Genomic DNA, 13,593 nt, shown 5'->3' on the forward strand with positions numbered 1-13,593 from the left:
CCTCTCCCTCCTCTTGTTTTTTACTGGCTGAATACTGGGGACCAAGCTGGTAAGGGTTTCCTCTCTTTGTTTGCCCAGGTTTCGCCACTGGCAGAGGCAGCAGCATCTCCCAGCCCAGTGCCCAGCCACTCGTGGGAGTGGGCGCTTGACTGAGCTGGTGCTGTTCATGTGCTTCTGTCATCAGACCTATGTACCAGTTAGGGGAGCCCTCAAGCTAAAGGACTGTAGTCTTTATTTTGCTAAAATGACTTCCAGAAAAACTTACTCCCTTTCTCTTTTTCCCTTCTCCCTAATGTAGTGCTAGAGGGTGCTGCTGAAGAAGAGGCTGAAGAGCCAGACGCTACTATACATACTACACTAAGTGAGGAGACCAGCAACCAAGAAGAGAGCCACAGTCAATCAGGGGATAAAAATGAAGGTAACTGGTTTGACTAGCTCTGTGTGACTCTGTAAATTAGGGCATTAATAGGCTTGTAGAAACATTTGTTATACATCCATACACCTTATCTGTGTGAAGACTATAAGATACCTTGAGCAGAAGCACTGGTGCATTTCTTTCCCCATCCCTAATCTGTATCTGTCTGACAAGTATAAAATAGGTTGAGCAGAAGCATGGGCACATCAATACTTGACTACCACTGCAGGCTTCCAAACTAAGACTTTCTTGGCTCCCAGTAACTTGGCACCACATTACTTAGCCTCAAAAAACCACCTGTTTATAATGCTCAAACTTATCTTCCAAAGACAGTATTATGCAGAGATCAAATGTTCACAGACAGACGTGTTCCTCCCTGTTCACCCTCACATCCTCTTGTGTCACAGTGACTTTCTCAAAACACACATTAAGATTCAGTGCTCTCCACCAGAGGTGACAGAGCAATAGACTTGCAGGGTGTTCCTGTTTGGGAGACTTATGTGGGGAGAAAGGAGTGTTTAGTTTGAAAGCATTTTCCTTTTCAGACTTGTAAAATGGAGCATGGAAGGCCTTACCTGTGTGTTTGACATGGTATGTTGAGAAACCAGAGATGAGATTTTAGGTGTGTTTTGAATTTGGTATCTGAGACAGGAGCATCCCTGCTACATACAGAATGTGATGGAGAAGTCTGAATCTGAACAGCTTTAGCTGTGGCATTAGTCGTGGGTGTAACACATATGCTCCATGGGCTCATACAGCTTCGTAGACCAAAAAGAAAAAAAATCTATGTAGATGCCAGCTGTGGCAGTAAAGAGGCATTTGGGGGGATTTGGGGTTTTGTTTTGGTTGGATTTTTACTAATTTAGCTTACTCCATATACAGAGCTGGCTTAAGCTATGATAGAAAGAGAACCCGTACCCTACACTGTGTTACTAATGCCTTAATTGTGCAGTTCTGCTCAAAACACGTGTGTGCTTGAATGATTGTGCTTGCCAGAGCGTTCATTCATCAGTACTGCGCTACTAGTTCATGGTGAGCACAAGGTACCACGAATAACACCATTTTATAGCAAGAGAGTTTTTTAAGGTAAATCACTCTATAAGCCGAATACCGAATTAAGGTTGAAAATGAAGATAACGTGAATGTCCTGTGAGAAGAAATGTACACTTTGTCCTGTGTGTTCCAATATGAGAAACTTCTCCTGTTACAGGAACTCAGTTATTATGGGCTGTTGCCTCTGCTCCATGATGATCCAGCAGAGTGTGAAGCGAGCTACAGGCACCTGAAAATACTGTGGTATTTTATTTTTTAGATGGCCTAGCAACTCCTATGTGTGTTTTTGTTTTTCATTCCAGAGAAGCAGCTGGAAAGCTTAAACAGCTACAAGGTATCACCAAGTTCACCAAACAGTTTGGACGGAGCAGACTTGTCCTCCATTGACGCCATGATGTCAGCAGTGATGAATGTGGGAAAGATTGCTGAAAATGGCGGGAACTCTCAAAATGTCAAATCCCCCTCAAAGTCTCCTGCACCAAATCGGATTGGCAGGAGGAACCAGGTATGTAAACCCGAATGCAGGGAGGGCGAAGGGGAGACAAGTAGCTGCATGGGAAGTGATAAGACATAATTTATGTTTCTTCGATTGTTTTGCCTTTTTTTCCTTCAGTGGGTAGTTCTTGCCTCTGCTATTGCTCCTCCATGTATGTTTTCTGGTGGCTCTCCAGAACATAACTTTAGAAAACTGGGAATTGAAGGTGACCGCTTGCTTGGATTCACACATAAAACATTTGAGCACAAGCTTCGATGCCATGCAGTGGTGACCTGGTCTAGCAGACGCCACTAGCAGTGGCAAAGCCACCTAAGAATTGCCACTTCTTCCTGCTGCATCCTTTCTCCAGGCTCTTGCATTCACCTAATCTGTTGGAGGACCAGTTCATTTCATGAAACTAGGAGAAAAGAAATAGCTCAGAGAGGAGCAGAGCAGTGTGGCAGGGGGCTTGGCTTGGCCACCATCTGGTACCCTTCATGAAGTGTGTGGCTCTCCTCAGGGAAGATCCAAGTGATTAAAGGCGGTGCTAGAACGAAACATCCATCAGGATGCTCAGTTCACATGCGTATAGTGTAAGGTGCCTTTACTTCATTGTTAATAAAACTATGAAGAGCTATTGCAGAATGCTTTGTACAAATCTTGCAGAGCAAATATATGTAGCTTTTATAAGGTTTTTTCCATTTACCAGTTGATGGCACCAGTTGATAGCAATATTGATCTAAACAAATGAGGGAGGTCTATCAGTTAAAGCTCTTCTTTTTTATATCTGTGTTTTTCTCCAGCTGGGCCAAGTCCTACCAATGAAGGTGCTGCAGAACATCAAGAAATGCCCCAGATCCCTGTGTCCATTTGACTTTAGAGCTTGTGGTGAAGCACAGAGAATTTGTAGATGAATCAAGATGTAACAGGGACCAGAAAGGTTGAGAGGCATGACTCATGTGATGTTCCTATAGTAGTTTATTAATAGCTTGCCGAGTAGCTGCCTAGTTGACAGACTTATGACTTGTCTTGGATTTTTTTGCTTGAAAGGAGTTAAAAGCCATTAGCTATAAAGGAACATTCTTAAATGAAGAGTCTGGGGAGTAGACGGGCAACTGTGTTTGTGGGATTGTATAGTCTAGCACCTGGCTTTAAGGTTTCTTTGCAGTCTTCCCGCTTAGGGGCTTCCCTCTTTCCTTGATTTCATCGTGTGAAGTGAGGCACTGGAGTTCAGACTGGTCTCAGTGGCAGTGCTATTACACAACTGTCTGCTGGTACACCATGTGGTTTGGCTTCAGGGAAGTTTATTAGCGTTAGTGACCTTTATTCCACCTGATATTTCGATGGGCATCGAATCAAAGGAAGCTCGAGAGTAAATGTGACAGGATTAAGAGGGATTCTTACAGCATAAAAATAAACAAATACATTGAAAACATAGTAAATAGCCTGTTGTTTTTAGCCTGAAAGACTGTTATCGCCAGAGGGGCAAATGGCTACATTACTGGGAACACAGAAGTGAGATGTGAAATATTAAGTGGGTATCAATCTGGTTAGCAACTTGTAATACAGTGAATTTCCACTTTCAGCATGCAGAATGAAAGCACTGAATTGTTTGAGTGCATAGCAGCACACAGATCTCAGATTCTGGTCGGAATGTGCCCCTTATTATAATTTCAAGGATAATAACAGTTAGCTAGTTTTCTGGGTCTGATTGCTGTTTCCCATGAGTTGGCAGTGCAACATTTTGCCCTGAACCTTTGTCCTGAAGTCTATGGTTCTCTTTATAAAGCTGACTTTATCTTGGCTCTAGTCTACCCATAGTCTAATAAACATGTTCTCACATCAACCTGCATCCATTTTAGCTTCTCATTTGGTTTGCTCTTGAAGAAAATAAAAAGTATGACAAAGGTGTTTTTTTGAGCTGGAGAAAAACAAATAGACCTAATGCACAACTCCAAAAGCATTTCCTATCAGTTGAATGCAGAGCAGTTGTGCCAGGTTGACTTACTAAAGGGAAAGTAGCTAACAAATTAGCTGCTAATTTTATCTTTCAGTTCAGGAAGTGTGTTTCACCAGCCTGGCTCTGGTGAGGTAGCCAAGTGCTATGTTTTAAATTTGTGAGTGGAGGTGCTTTTACAGTAGGGATGCTACATTTTTGGTCTGGATTGGGTCAGTCAACAGCATTCCTGTTGTAGCTACCCTGGATTTGCTTGAGCTGTGTTACGGTATGTGGCATGTACCCTGTGTGACCACTGGAGAAAGTTTGGGTTTTAGTTAATAATAAACCCCAGATTCAATACTAATCAGCTCTGGCTGAGCTATAGTGTGTTTCTGATCTTTGCTTCAAGGTGAACCAGTAATTACTCTATCTTGTGCTAATTTGCCGATTCGAAGAGCAGGCAGTCTGGAAAGCAGGCTTTGAAACAATCAAGTGCATCATGTAGAACTGCAGCACTTGGGGCAGGGTGTGTGTGTGTGTGTGTGTGCAAAAAAAAAAGTAGTAGGTTGATAATTTCACAGAAATGCCCTGGGGATTAAACACCGTCTAAACTGTCAGCACAGCTGCAGGGATTTTCCTCACGGCACAGTGTGTTTGTTCTCTGTCCTGAGCCAACTTTAACAGAGTTGCAGTATAATTGGAGCTGAACATTACTCCACAGACAGATTGCATATAGTAAAATTAAAGTTGTATAAGTAGGATGGAATGAGCTTGTGTGAATTATATGTTCGTATATAACAATGGGGGGCACTGGGATAATGCATTTTTATTTTCTTGGAGTGTTCAGACTTCGTAATGGCAGCCTTTCTCGCTTGCTTTCTAATGTTTTGCGAGTAATAGTGTGTTAGGTCTTGGCCTGTGTGCGTGACCTACAGTGATTACCCTTCGGATGGAGAGCCCTGAAATACAGTTAGAAAAAGATGTACAAGAGAAACAGTAGGGAGGAGTGGGAGAACCTAATCGTTGCAGTCCTGATCCTTTTAGAAGTGAAGTCATGAGTTTTGTTTACTTCAGGCAAAATGGGAAAATAGCTTTTCATCCATGTCCACAGGTCACTGAAGTTAATAGAAAACTATCATGGCCCTATTTTTGAAAACACAGTGTTAGATTTTGATAGGATACTCTCTAGAATGGTTCCCTAAATCCTGTAGGAGGGGATATTGCTTTATTGAGACTTAAAAAAACCTTTTTCTAACCCTGTGTCAGCATCTTCCCTCCTAACATGCCAGAGAATTTGTCACAGAGACTAGAGTTAGTCATTCTCAGTGTTCTCCACAAATTCTTGTGTCTGACAACCTGCAAATGGTTGCTTCTGAGTTGATGACTTTTGGGATGGTGGTGGGGGAAAAGAGTTGTGGGGAGAGAGGAAACGCACAGATACACTCACACCCATCAACTCCCTTCCAACTAAAGAGCTGCTGAGGGCGGGTTTTCTTTTCTGCTTGTTTTCATGGTTTTACTAATGATACTTAAAATAGAGGTTCAGCAGAACATGTCCTTTTGGCATAAATATTATGCTTTCCCATTGGTCATGCAGAGATGTTTTTTATACTGTGTTGTCACCAGAAGTGTAGGTAACAGGCAGTGGATCTATCTAGCTGGTGAAGATTTGCATCATTCCACAGAAAACTGAGGTTTAATATTTGGTGCCAGACCACCTTCCTTTTAATATACAGGCATTGGTGCAGAAGCCACGCCTGGGCTTCTTAGCGAGGTGGTGAAAATACCCTTTATGTCATGCAGTAGCCATCCTTGCGGACAATTCAGGCAAACGCCTTTGGTTCCTGCAAGAGTGCCATTTCATCTTTGGCTGAGAGTGGCGGCTTTGCTCAGTGTCTCAAGGGCATACTTAAATCAGGCTGAGCTCTCTGGTCTGCTTCATTGTTTGTGCTCGTGGTTTGACCATGGTTACTCCTGATTCTCACCTGGGTGGAGAATAACCGGGTTCATAATGTGTTCTTTTTGAGTCACGTACACTCCTGCATTGTCACCTCTTTTTCGCTATGATCTCATCAGATCTTGCAAGCTTGAGAAGGGTTGGGCCTGGCCAGTGTGCCTGAATGGGATGCTTCCAGGAGAAACACAGGATGCTAAGGGAAATGGTGCTGCTGATTCAGTAAATGCCACTCTTCCTTCTGAGTCAGCCATGGAGCAGAACATACAGCCCCTAGAAAAGGGCACTGAGCTAATGCCTTGCCATCAAGATGGGGTGGAAAACCTGAAGTCCAACGACTTGTGCTTATTAAAGATCTTTTGGGAAGATTAGTGGCATTTGCCCACATACTCTGGCAGTGTTCCAGGAATTACTTTCTGCTCACCTAAATTGCTCCTGGCAGTTTGAGCTGGTCGCAATAATTGCCTTCACTTCCCGTCCTAAACTGCTACTGCTGAGTATCCGTGTGCTGTTAAAACAGCTGCTGTACCTCTGTGGTAGTTGAAATGGCCCCTATTTATAAATTCAGAAGTTTCTGAACCTTCCCTGAGGGATCTATCAGGATGATAAATGTGCATGTGCAAGTTGTTCTGTTAGCAGTGGCCTTTTGTACTTAGGATGGATTATATTTTTTCCATCCCCAGCAGTAACAGCTTTAGAGCTCTTTTATATCGATACTCCTTCTGATTTTTTTGTTTCGTTTTGTTTTATGCACAGGAAACAAAAGAAGAGAAGTCTTCCTATACCTGTCCTCTGTGTGAAAAGATTTGCACTACACAGCATCAGCTAACTATGCACATTCGTCAGGTATGCAGAGTACCAGTTCTTGATTTCTTACTTTTATTAAGAGTGTCTGGTTTGCCAGGGTGTGTTTTGCAGTGGTGAAAAACAATTCCATGTGCAAACCAGAAATGTTTCCTTTATATCTTTATTTAATTGTTTTGCTTTTATTTTAGCCTTCCCCTTTTAATTTCTTTTAAAAAAATCCCCACAAACCCAACGCAGAGGGGGGTAATTTTCCTCTTGTTCTTCCCCAACACTCCCTGCCACCAGTGGCTCAAACAAGGATGTATATTCTGTTCTGCATAGCTTAAGGTATCCCAAGGATCTGGAAAACCACTTCCATCATGAGGCATAAGTCCTCATGTTATCCTGTTTGAGTACAGATCTCTTTACTGGTCATGCAAATTAAGCAGCAGGAAGACAGAAGTATAGAAATTTTGGGAGGCAGAATTAAAAATACACTTTTTTAATGGACACTGCACTTTTTTGTGAGCTACAAGCCTCTTCTTGCTTCTCTTGAAATATATGCATGCTTTATAAGGAGGTTTGGCCTTCTCTATGTCAGAAGCTTCTGCTTTGGATGCTAAGGTTGTGGTTCACCATTGTGAGTCCACTAGATACTTACTACTTCAGTTTTCCCTCCTGTACTGTAACTGTTACTTAATTTTTTTTTCTTATTCTCCTGACGGCTTTTTTTTTGGTACGTGAAGAAGTCTTCAAGTCACTGAATGCAATTAAGAAAGAATGGTACATATAGCACAGTTGCTAATGGCAATATTTTGGCCCTGTAACACGTCCTTACAGCCATAGAAGTCTGCATGTGCACTCAGCAGTTTACTTTGGGATTTTTACTACACAGTCAGTTTGAAATGAATATCTTTAAAGAGTATTTGGTTTTCAGTGTCCTTCTTATGCCATGAAGTTCGTAATTACATCCTCTTTCTGTTTTCCCCCTTACCACTCACCCAACCCCAAACCACTGCACAGCTTAAAATGTCCCAAGGTACCGTTTGTCTGATGGGTTGTTGCTGACTTCCGTTGTATCCTCTTCTGCTGCACACCCAGCAGAAATGCTGCATGTGGCAGGCATTGCAGGCTACTTGTGCTGGTGCATTAAGGAATTAAAAATGAAGGGTGGGGGTGGAGTTGAGGGGGGAGGGCTGGGGAGGAGAGATATATACAAGGCACAGCTTAATATAAGGTATTGTGCCAAGTGGCTCTTTAAAGCTGCTTTTAAGATGTTTATGGTTTCGCTAATATTTGACTGGCACCTAAGAAGGGGCATTCAATGAAAAAAAAAATCATTGCTTTCTCTAGCATAACACTGACACTGGAGGGACAGACCATTCCTGCAGCATCTGTGGAAAGTCTCTGAGCTCAGCGAGCTCCCTTGATCGCCACATGCTGGTGCACTCAGGTGAAAGGCCTTATAAATGTTCAGTATGTGGACAGTCCTTCACCACCAATGGAAACATGCACAGGTGAGTGCTGATCATGACCCAGGAGTTTGGAAAGCATTACAGGATAGAGGGCTGTTTTTCCTTGGAAGGACTTGCAAGCTGACTAAAGACACTTGGGCAGAAAAATGTGGACTATCTGTGATCTACAAGTATGGCATGACACATATACACACTACAACTACTAGGATGCTTAGGTTTTGGGAGGAAGTCAGAGCTGCAAAAGGTCTTCTAGCTCTGTTCACATGTTATCAAGAGTTGTTACAGATATAAAGAAGTATTGCTTTTTTGGTTTTATTAGTATTATTATTTTGACAAATGGGATAAATTTTTCTCAGATGACAAAATTATATAGCCAAGCTGTACAGAAGCTTCTAATTTTGTAGCTTCAGAGTCGTGGATGCAAGGTAGTTGTATTGGAACATCTTTGGTGGTGTTGTATGTTATGTAGTAGGTATCCAAGTGCCATCGTGAAGATGCCTCTTCGGAATAATTGATCTTGTTTTTAAATACATACATCAGTACTTGCTTGTACTGTAGACCACTTACCGCACTATAGATCCAGGAAATTCTCTGTAACCCAAGCTGCCAAACATTTCATGTAGTTTCCTTCATAGGGATGTAGCGATAGGTACAGTTGTCAACTGGGGAAACAAAATGTTAAATCACATGGATATTTCTTCCCCTCTCTCATCCCCCGATTCAGTATTCATTTATTTGCATGGGTGGAACACCTCAGAGCTGAATTCCCACATAGCTTTAGTCCCCATATCAAAGAGTTTACAACCTACAAAGAAACTGCAAGACAGGTGGGGGAAAGGAATACGGCTTATAAGCAAAATGACAAGAGTGATGGTTACAGACTGGTTCTGTGTGGGAGGGAAGAGATCTTGTTTCCTCGACTATTACCAGTCAAGCAATGTGCTATAGGTGGAATGAAAGGGGTGATTTTGGTGACAAGAGGAGAGATAACATAATGCCGGACAAAGGACGCAATAGCTGCTTGCAGCTTTACCTTTTCTCTGTCGCATTGTCCAGGTTAAACAGTTGCGTGAAAACAGAGGAGAAATGCAGTTTTGTAATTCCATATTTCTTAAACTTATACTTGATTGGATTTGGGGAGTGTTGGACACAGAGACGTAAAATGAGAAGGGAAAGACACAAAGACATTCAGAGGAGATACTGGCCTTGGGCACTGAATAAATCACACATCTGACTCACCTGACCAGAGGTGTTACGAGCCACATGTTTGCCAGGCCGGGTCATTACTCTGTCTGCTGTGAGGAAGGCAGGGCAGCTGCTGAGTTGCAGCTGATGCCACTGTCAGCATCCAAGGGTGAATTTCAGTGCTGGGACTCTGGGGTGGTCAGACACTCGTGTCCAGGTCCTCAGCCCAGGCTGCTTGCTGAAGGACTGCTGCAGGGTTTGTTTGGCTTTTTGCTCACTAGGTATCTCCTCGTCCTCTCCCACAAGCAGGAAAGGGAGGCTTCCCCCGAGACCTGACTCCAGGCCTACCAGATATTGATGTAGTCATTTGCTTATGTGGGTTTCCCCATACAGCAACTCTTAACCGTGCTTTAGTAACAAATTTTCCAGAATTGCCAGGCTTGGTGACTTGCCCAAAAGAAGTAAGTACAGATCAGAACCTTCTGATGAGAAGGTTGTTTTAGGTTTTTCTCTTAACAAGATGTTGCTTGAAGTTACCAGGATGGAACACTGTATTTACTGACTGCACTAAGAAGGACCTAAGTTCATGCAAGGAAAAATCTTCCTATTAAAAGTTCTTTCCATCTAATAGATTGCTGTCTGCTCTGAAAACTCCTCACTGCAGTAGCTCGGTGGGACATTGCAGAAACCTGTTACTGAGCTTGGTGGCACTGCAACAGGTGACACCAGACCTGTGACAGGCAAGATCCTGAGCACACTGGAACAGGCTGGTTCTGCTAAAGGAGAGTTGTGCTTGGCAGGACTGCACCACCAATTTTTTGCAGTGAATAGCCTTTTCATGTTGCTATAACAGACTGTAATAGTGAATCCTGTTGCTGAAGTGGAAAGCATGAATGTGCAAGTAGGCAGATGAGGTTAAATGCAAAATGAAATGAAATTTGTTATCTGGTGCTATGACACAGTCACAAGGAAGATGTTCATTTTGCCCACCGGGTACCTCCTTCCAAAACAGGTATTTCTAGTCTTAAGATGGTGTGAAGTAAATTCTTTCATAGGCATCTCAAACTAAGCTGTAGCATCAGGTCCAACGGTCTGCTAGTGCTGTGCCTGAATGACTCTCACATCGCATCAAAACTGCTTCTGTCTGAGGATCCCGGAACAAGGACCTGCTTGCCAGGTCCTGCCTTGTGTGCAACTCCTGCAGGCCTTGCCTGCGGTGGTGCCGTGTCTCTTCTTCCGCACCAGCTGGGTGATAATACAAGTCCATCTTTCTCTGCTTTTGCACACAGTTCCTTTATTGTTCGCTATTTTTGTGCCATGGTATCGAAGTAGTGACAGATACATGCCCAAACCAGCAAAGAATAAGATTTCTAATGTGCCCCTGGTAGCCAGCATGGTGGTATCCCTGGAGCATCCCACAGAGTGTGGGATCAGAGAAAGAAGTTGTTGGTTTTAGCAGAAAGTTGTGAATGTGCTGCTAAAGAGTGAACACAGCTTGTGAAGGTCCTAAAGGAGCCTCCCCAAGTATTTACATCAAATAAGCTTGGTGCACAAGAGAGGAGTGAGGGAGAAGTTAATCTGCCAGTATCTGAGCAGAGGGAAGAAATGTATAGGCACATACATTCTCTTTCTCTCCCTCTGCCTTGTTCTGGCTCTTACTTAACTGTCTGTACTATTTTTTTAATCCAGACTTTTAAAAGACCTTTTAGGGGAGAAAGTCCAACAAAATGGGTTTGTCAAGGGAAATACTGTGCCACAGGAGTGCTTATTACTGTTCCGGCAGAGGATTAAATTTCTGATCCATTTTTCCACCTCATAGCCGCCAGGTCATTAGACATTCAGCTGAGTAGAGGAGGGAAGGAGTTTTGGTTGCTTTTCTGGGTTAGAAATATCAGTGTTGGTACACTCTTAAGTGCCTATCTTCTCCATAGAAAGCCCCTCACTTTACTAAGTGAAGAGAGGAAGAGACACTCCAGAGCTCTTATTTGCTGTTCTTTTGCCTGTGGGCAAAACTTTTTTGCAATAGCCATTTTGTGGAGCGGGAACACTCTTTTCTGCCCATCTCTTCTCTGGGTAAGTCTAGTTGTATTGGGGTGTTGTGTGTACTCTTTACCTGTTAAACTGATGCTGCCCTTCCTGACTCCCACAATTCTGACTGTCATGCAACACTTCATTTGTAAATGAGTCATAGCCTCTCACATAAAGTCCGGTTTCTTTTTGTTCTTCTTGGCTCCTTGACAACAAGTCAAGCTGAATGGGCACAGCAGACAGGGGTGGAGGGGGAAGGTTCTCTTGTGCAGCAACATTCAGAGAAAGAGGTTAAAACCTGCTTCCTTTTCTGACTAGGGTGAGTCTTGGCCAGGATTTTCAGCAGGGAACCATGAGCCCAGGACACCTCAGAAAGCTCTCTTACAGCTGCCAGGCTGCTCAGGAGTGGCAGGAGCCTCCTGTGGGGACAGTCGCTGTTGGAGAGAGCAAAGGTCTCTGCAGAGTGCTCAATGTCCAGTGCAAAAAGCTGATTTTCTCCTTCTGAATGTACCATCAAGCTAACTGTCTCCATATCAGCGTTGCTCCTACTGTTTGAGGGGGGTTGTTGCAATCTGGTACGATAACTGGGAGATCCATCAGTGTCTGCTATCAGCAACAGGAATTGCTCTGGAGGAGGAGAGCTGGAGACAATGTTGAGTTTTTTAGAGAGTTTTCTTTTTGACCAGTACTGGAAAGAGCAAGTCTTCTTGGAAGTAGCAAGCCTTCTAGCATCAGGGACTGATCTGGGAGTTTGGTGTGTTGTTTTCTTGGGGCTTTTCAGGAATTTGGAGGAAGGAGTTAGATCATGGTAATTTTGAGTTCAAAATTCCTATAACTGGAATGGCACTGTCATGATCAGTACATAGGAAAATCTGCAATTTAGGAGATACTGATCCTCACACTTTCACGCTAGAGACACAGACACTGTGGCTTTCTCTTGGACACAGTAAATTAAAGTTGAGTATTATCAGATCTCCAGCACGAGCATAAACTATATGGAAAGAGAGGGGGGGTGTGTATAAGGAGTTTTCTGTAGCTCTGAAAAAAGCTGGGGATTTCCAAAGTAGTGTCTCCAATCAATAAATTGCAATTACTAAAGGCTTTCCATCTGTACTGTCACGGTAGCTCCCTGGGGAGTTTATCTATGAATAGTGCCAACTCTGAGGAGCCCTTTTGGGTCTAGGCTCTGCCACCAAATAGGAGGTTGCAAGCCTCTTATTCCATCTCCACCACTGCATCTCCACAAAATGCAGACAGAGGAGTTAGGCTGCTGCTGTGAGTTTTAGTGGTGGTGGTGGTTTGTAAGCTTTAGCAAGGGACCTTGAGATGGAGAAAAGACTTTGCTTGACTTACTGTGTTGCATTCCAGTAGAACATGCATCAGGCTTCAGGGGGAAGGGTGATGCCTCCACTTGCTCCAAAAGGGTTTCCTTCAGGGGTAGGAGACTTTGCCAACAGCTCCTTTTCCATTTCTGTGACTGAGGATGTTCTCTGCCTATCGCTTTAAAATCACATTTTCCTCCCTGCCAAAGACATGGTCTCCATGCAACTTGAAAATGTTAATAGGATATAAATGCCAGAAGGGAGGCGAGAGATGACCTTCCTGCCAGTTTCCAGTGGGTAGCTATTAAAGTCTCTGTGGCAAGTCTGAAAAGGCTAAAGGGGTAATATATGTATTGCAGCCACAGCTTCCCCAGTTTGGTAAACGAAGCTGCAGTATCCATGGCTGATGTTCACCAGGCTGTCCATATTAGTACAGTAATGCAAACCTACCGAAGGGTTTCATATGAAAACAAAAGGTCACAGGTATCTACCTTCTTTCTCTCCTCCCACTTCTTACTCCATACCGAGTAAAATTCTTCATAATGGCTTTTTATTTACATCCTACATAGGTACTTGTAGGTACTCAGAAACAGGTCTCAAAGTTTGGGGAATTTATTTTTTTTTTGGCACACGCGAAACACCACATGCAACAACCACATGCAGAAGTCTTTGAAACTCAAATTGGAAGATCTGGATCGCAGAAGCTATGCTTTGAAGCATGCTTACAAAGGGTCCTATCAAAGAAGGTATTTCTTCTTTTAATTAAGAAGGCACTTTCATTCTCAATCTTATTTTCAGTGCTAGATAATTTTCCCAAACTTCTCTTTTTAATGTGCTGTGGAGAGACAAACAGCTGTTTTTGTTATCAGGGTATGGTACTATTCTGATGTTCATATTCAGTCTTTTTTAAACAATACTTTATGTGTGTGTATATGTTGCTAAATGAGTTTTTTGAGAAAGA

At 43.0% G+C, this 13,593-nt stretch overlaps 1 protein-coding gene across 7 annotated transcripts in view; it reads left to right on the plus strand.

Annotated features, from left to right (window-relative positions):
* Positions 1 to 13,593, plus strand: part of RREB1 (ras responsive element binding protein 1) — a 124,529-nt gene that overhangs the window by 57,396 nt on the left and 53,540 nt on the right. For all 7 annotated transcript variants that reach the window (XM_049824190.1, XM_049824185.1, XM_049824186.1 and 4 more), the window contains 4 exons: positions 299 to 418; positions 1,771 to 1,973; positions 6,593 to 6,682; positions 7,976 to 8,139. In XM_049824190.1, coding sequence (XP_049680147.1) covers positions 299 to 418; positions 1,771 to 1,973; positions 6,593 to 6,682; positions 7,976 to 8,139 — 577 coding nt within the window. The remainder of the gene's footprint in view (positions 1 to 298; positions 419 to 1,770; positions 1,974 to 6,592; positions 6,683 to 7,975; positions 8,140 to 13,593) is intronic.

The sequence above is a fragment of the Accipiter gentilis genome, chromosome 20 (genome assembly GCF_929443795.1).
Source record: "Accipiter gentilis chromosome 20, bAccGen1.1, whole genome shotgun sequence".
NCBI lineage: Eukaryota > Metazoa > Chordata > Aves > Accipitriformes > Accipitridae > Astur > Astur gentilis.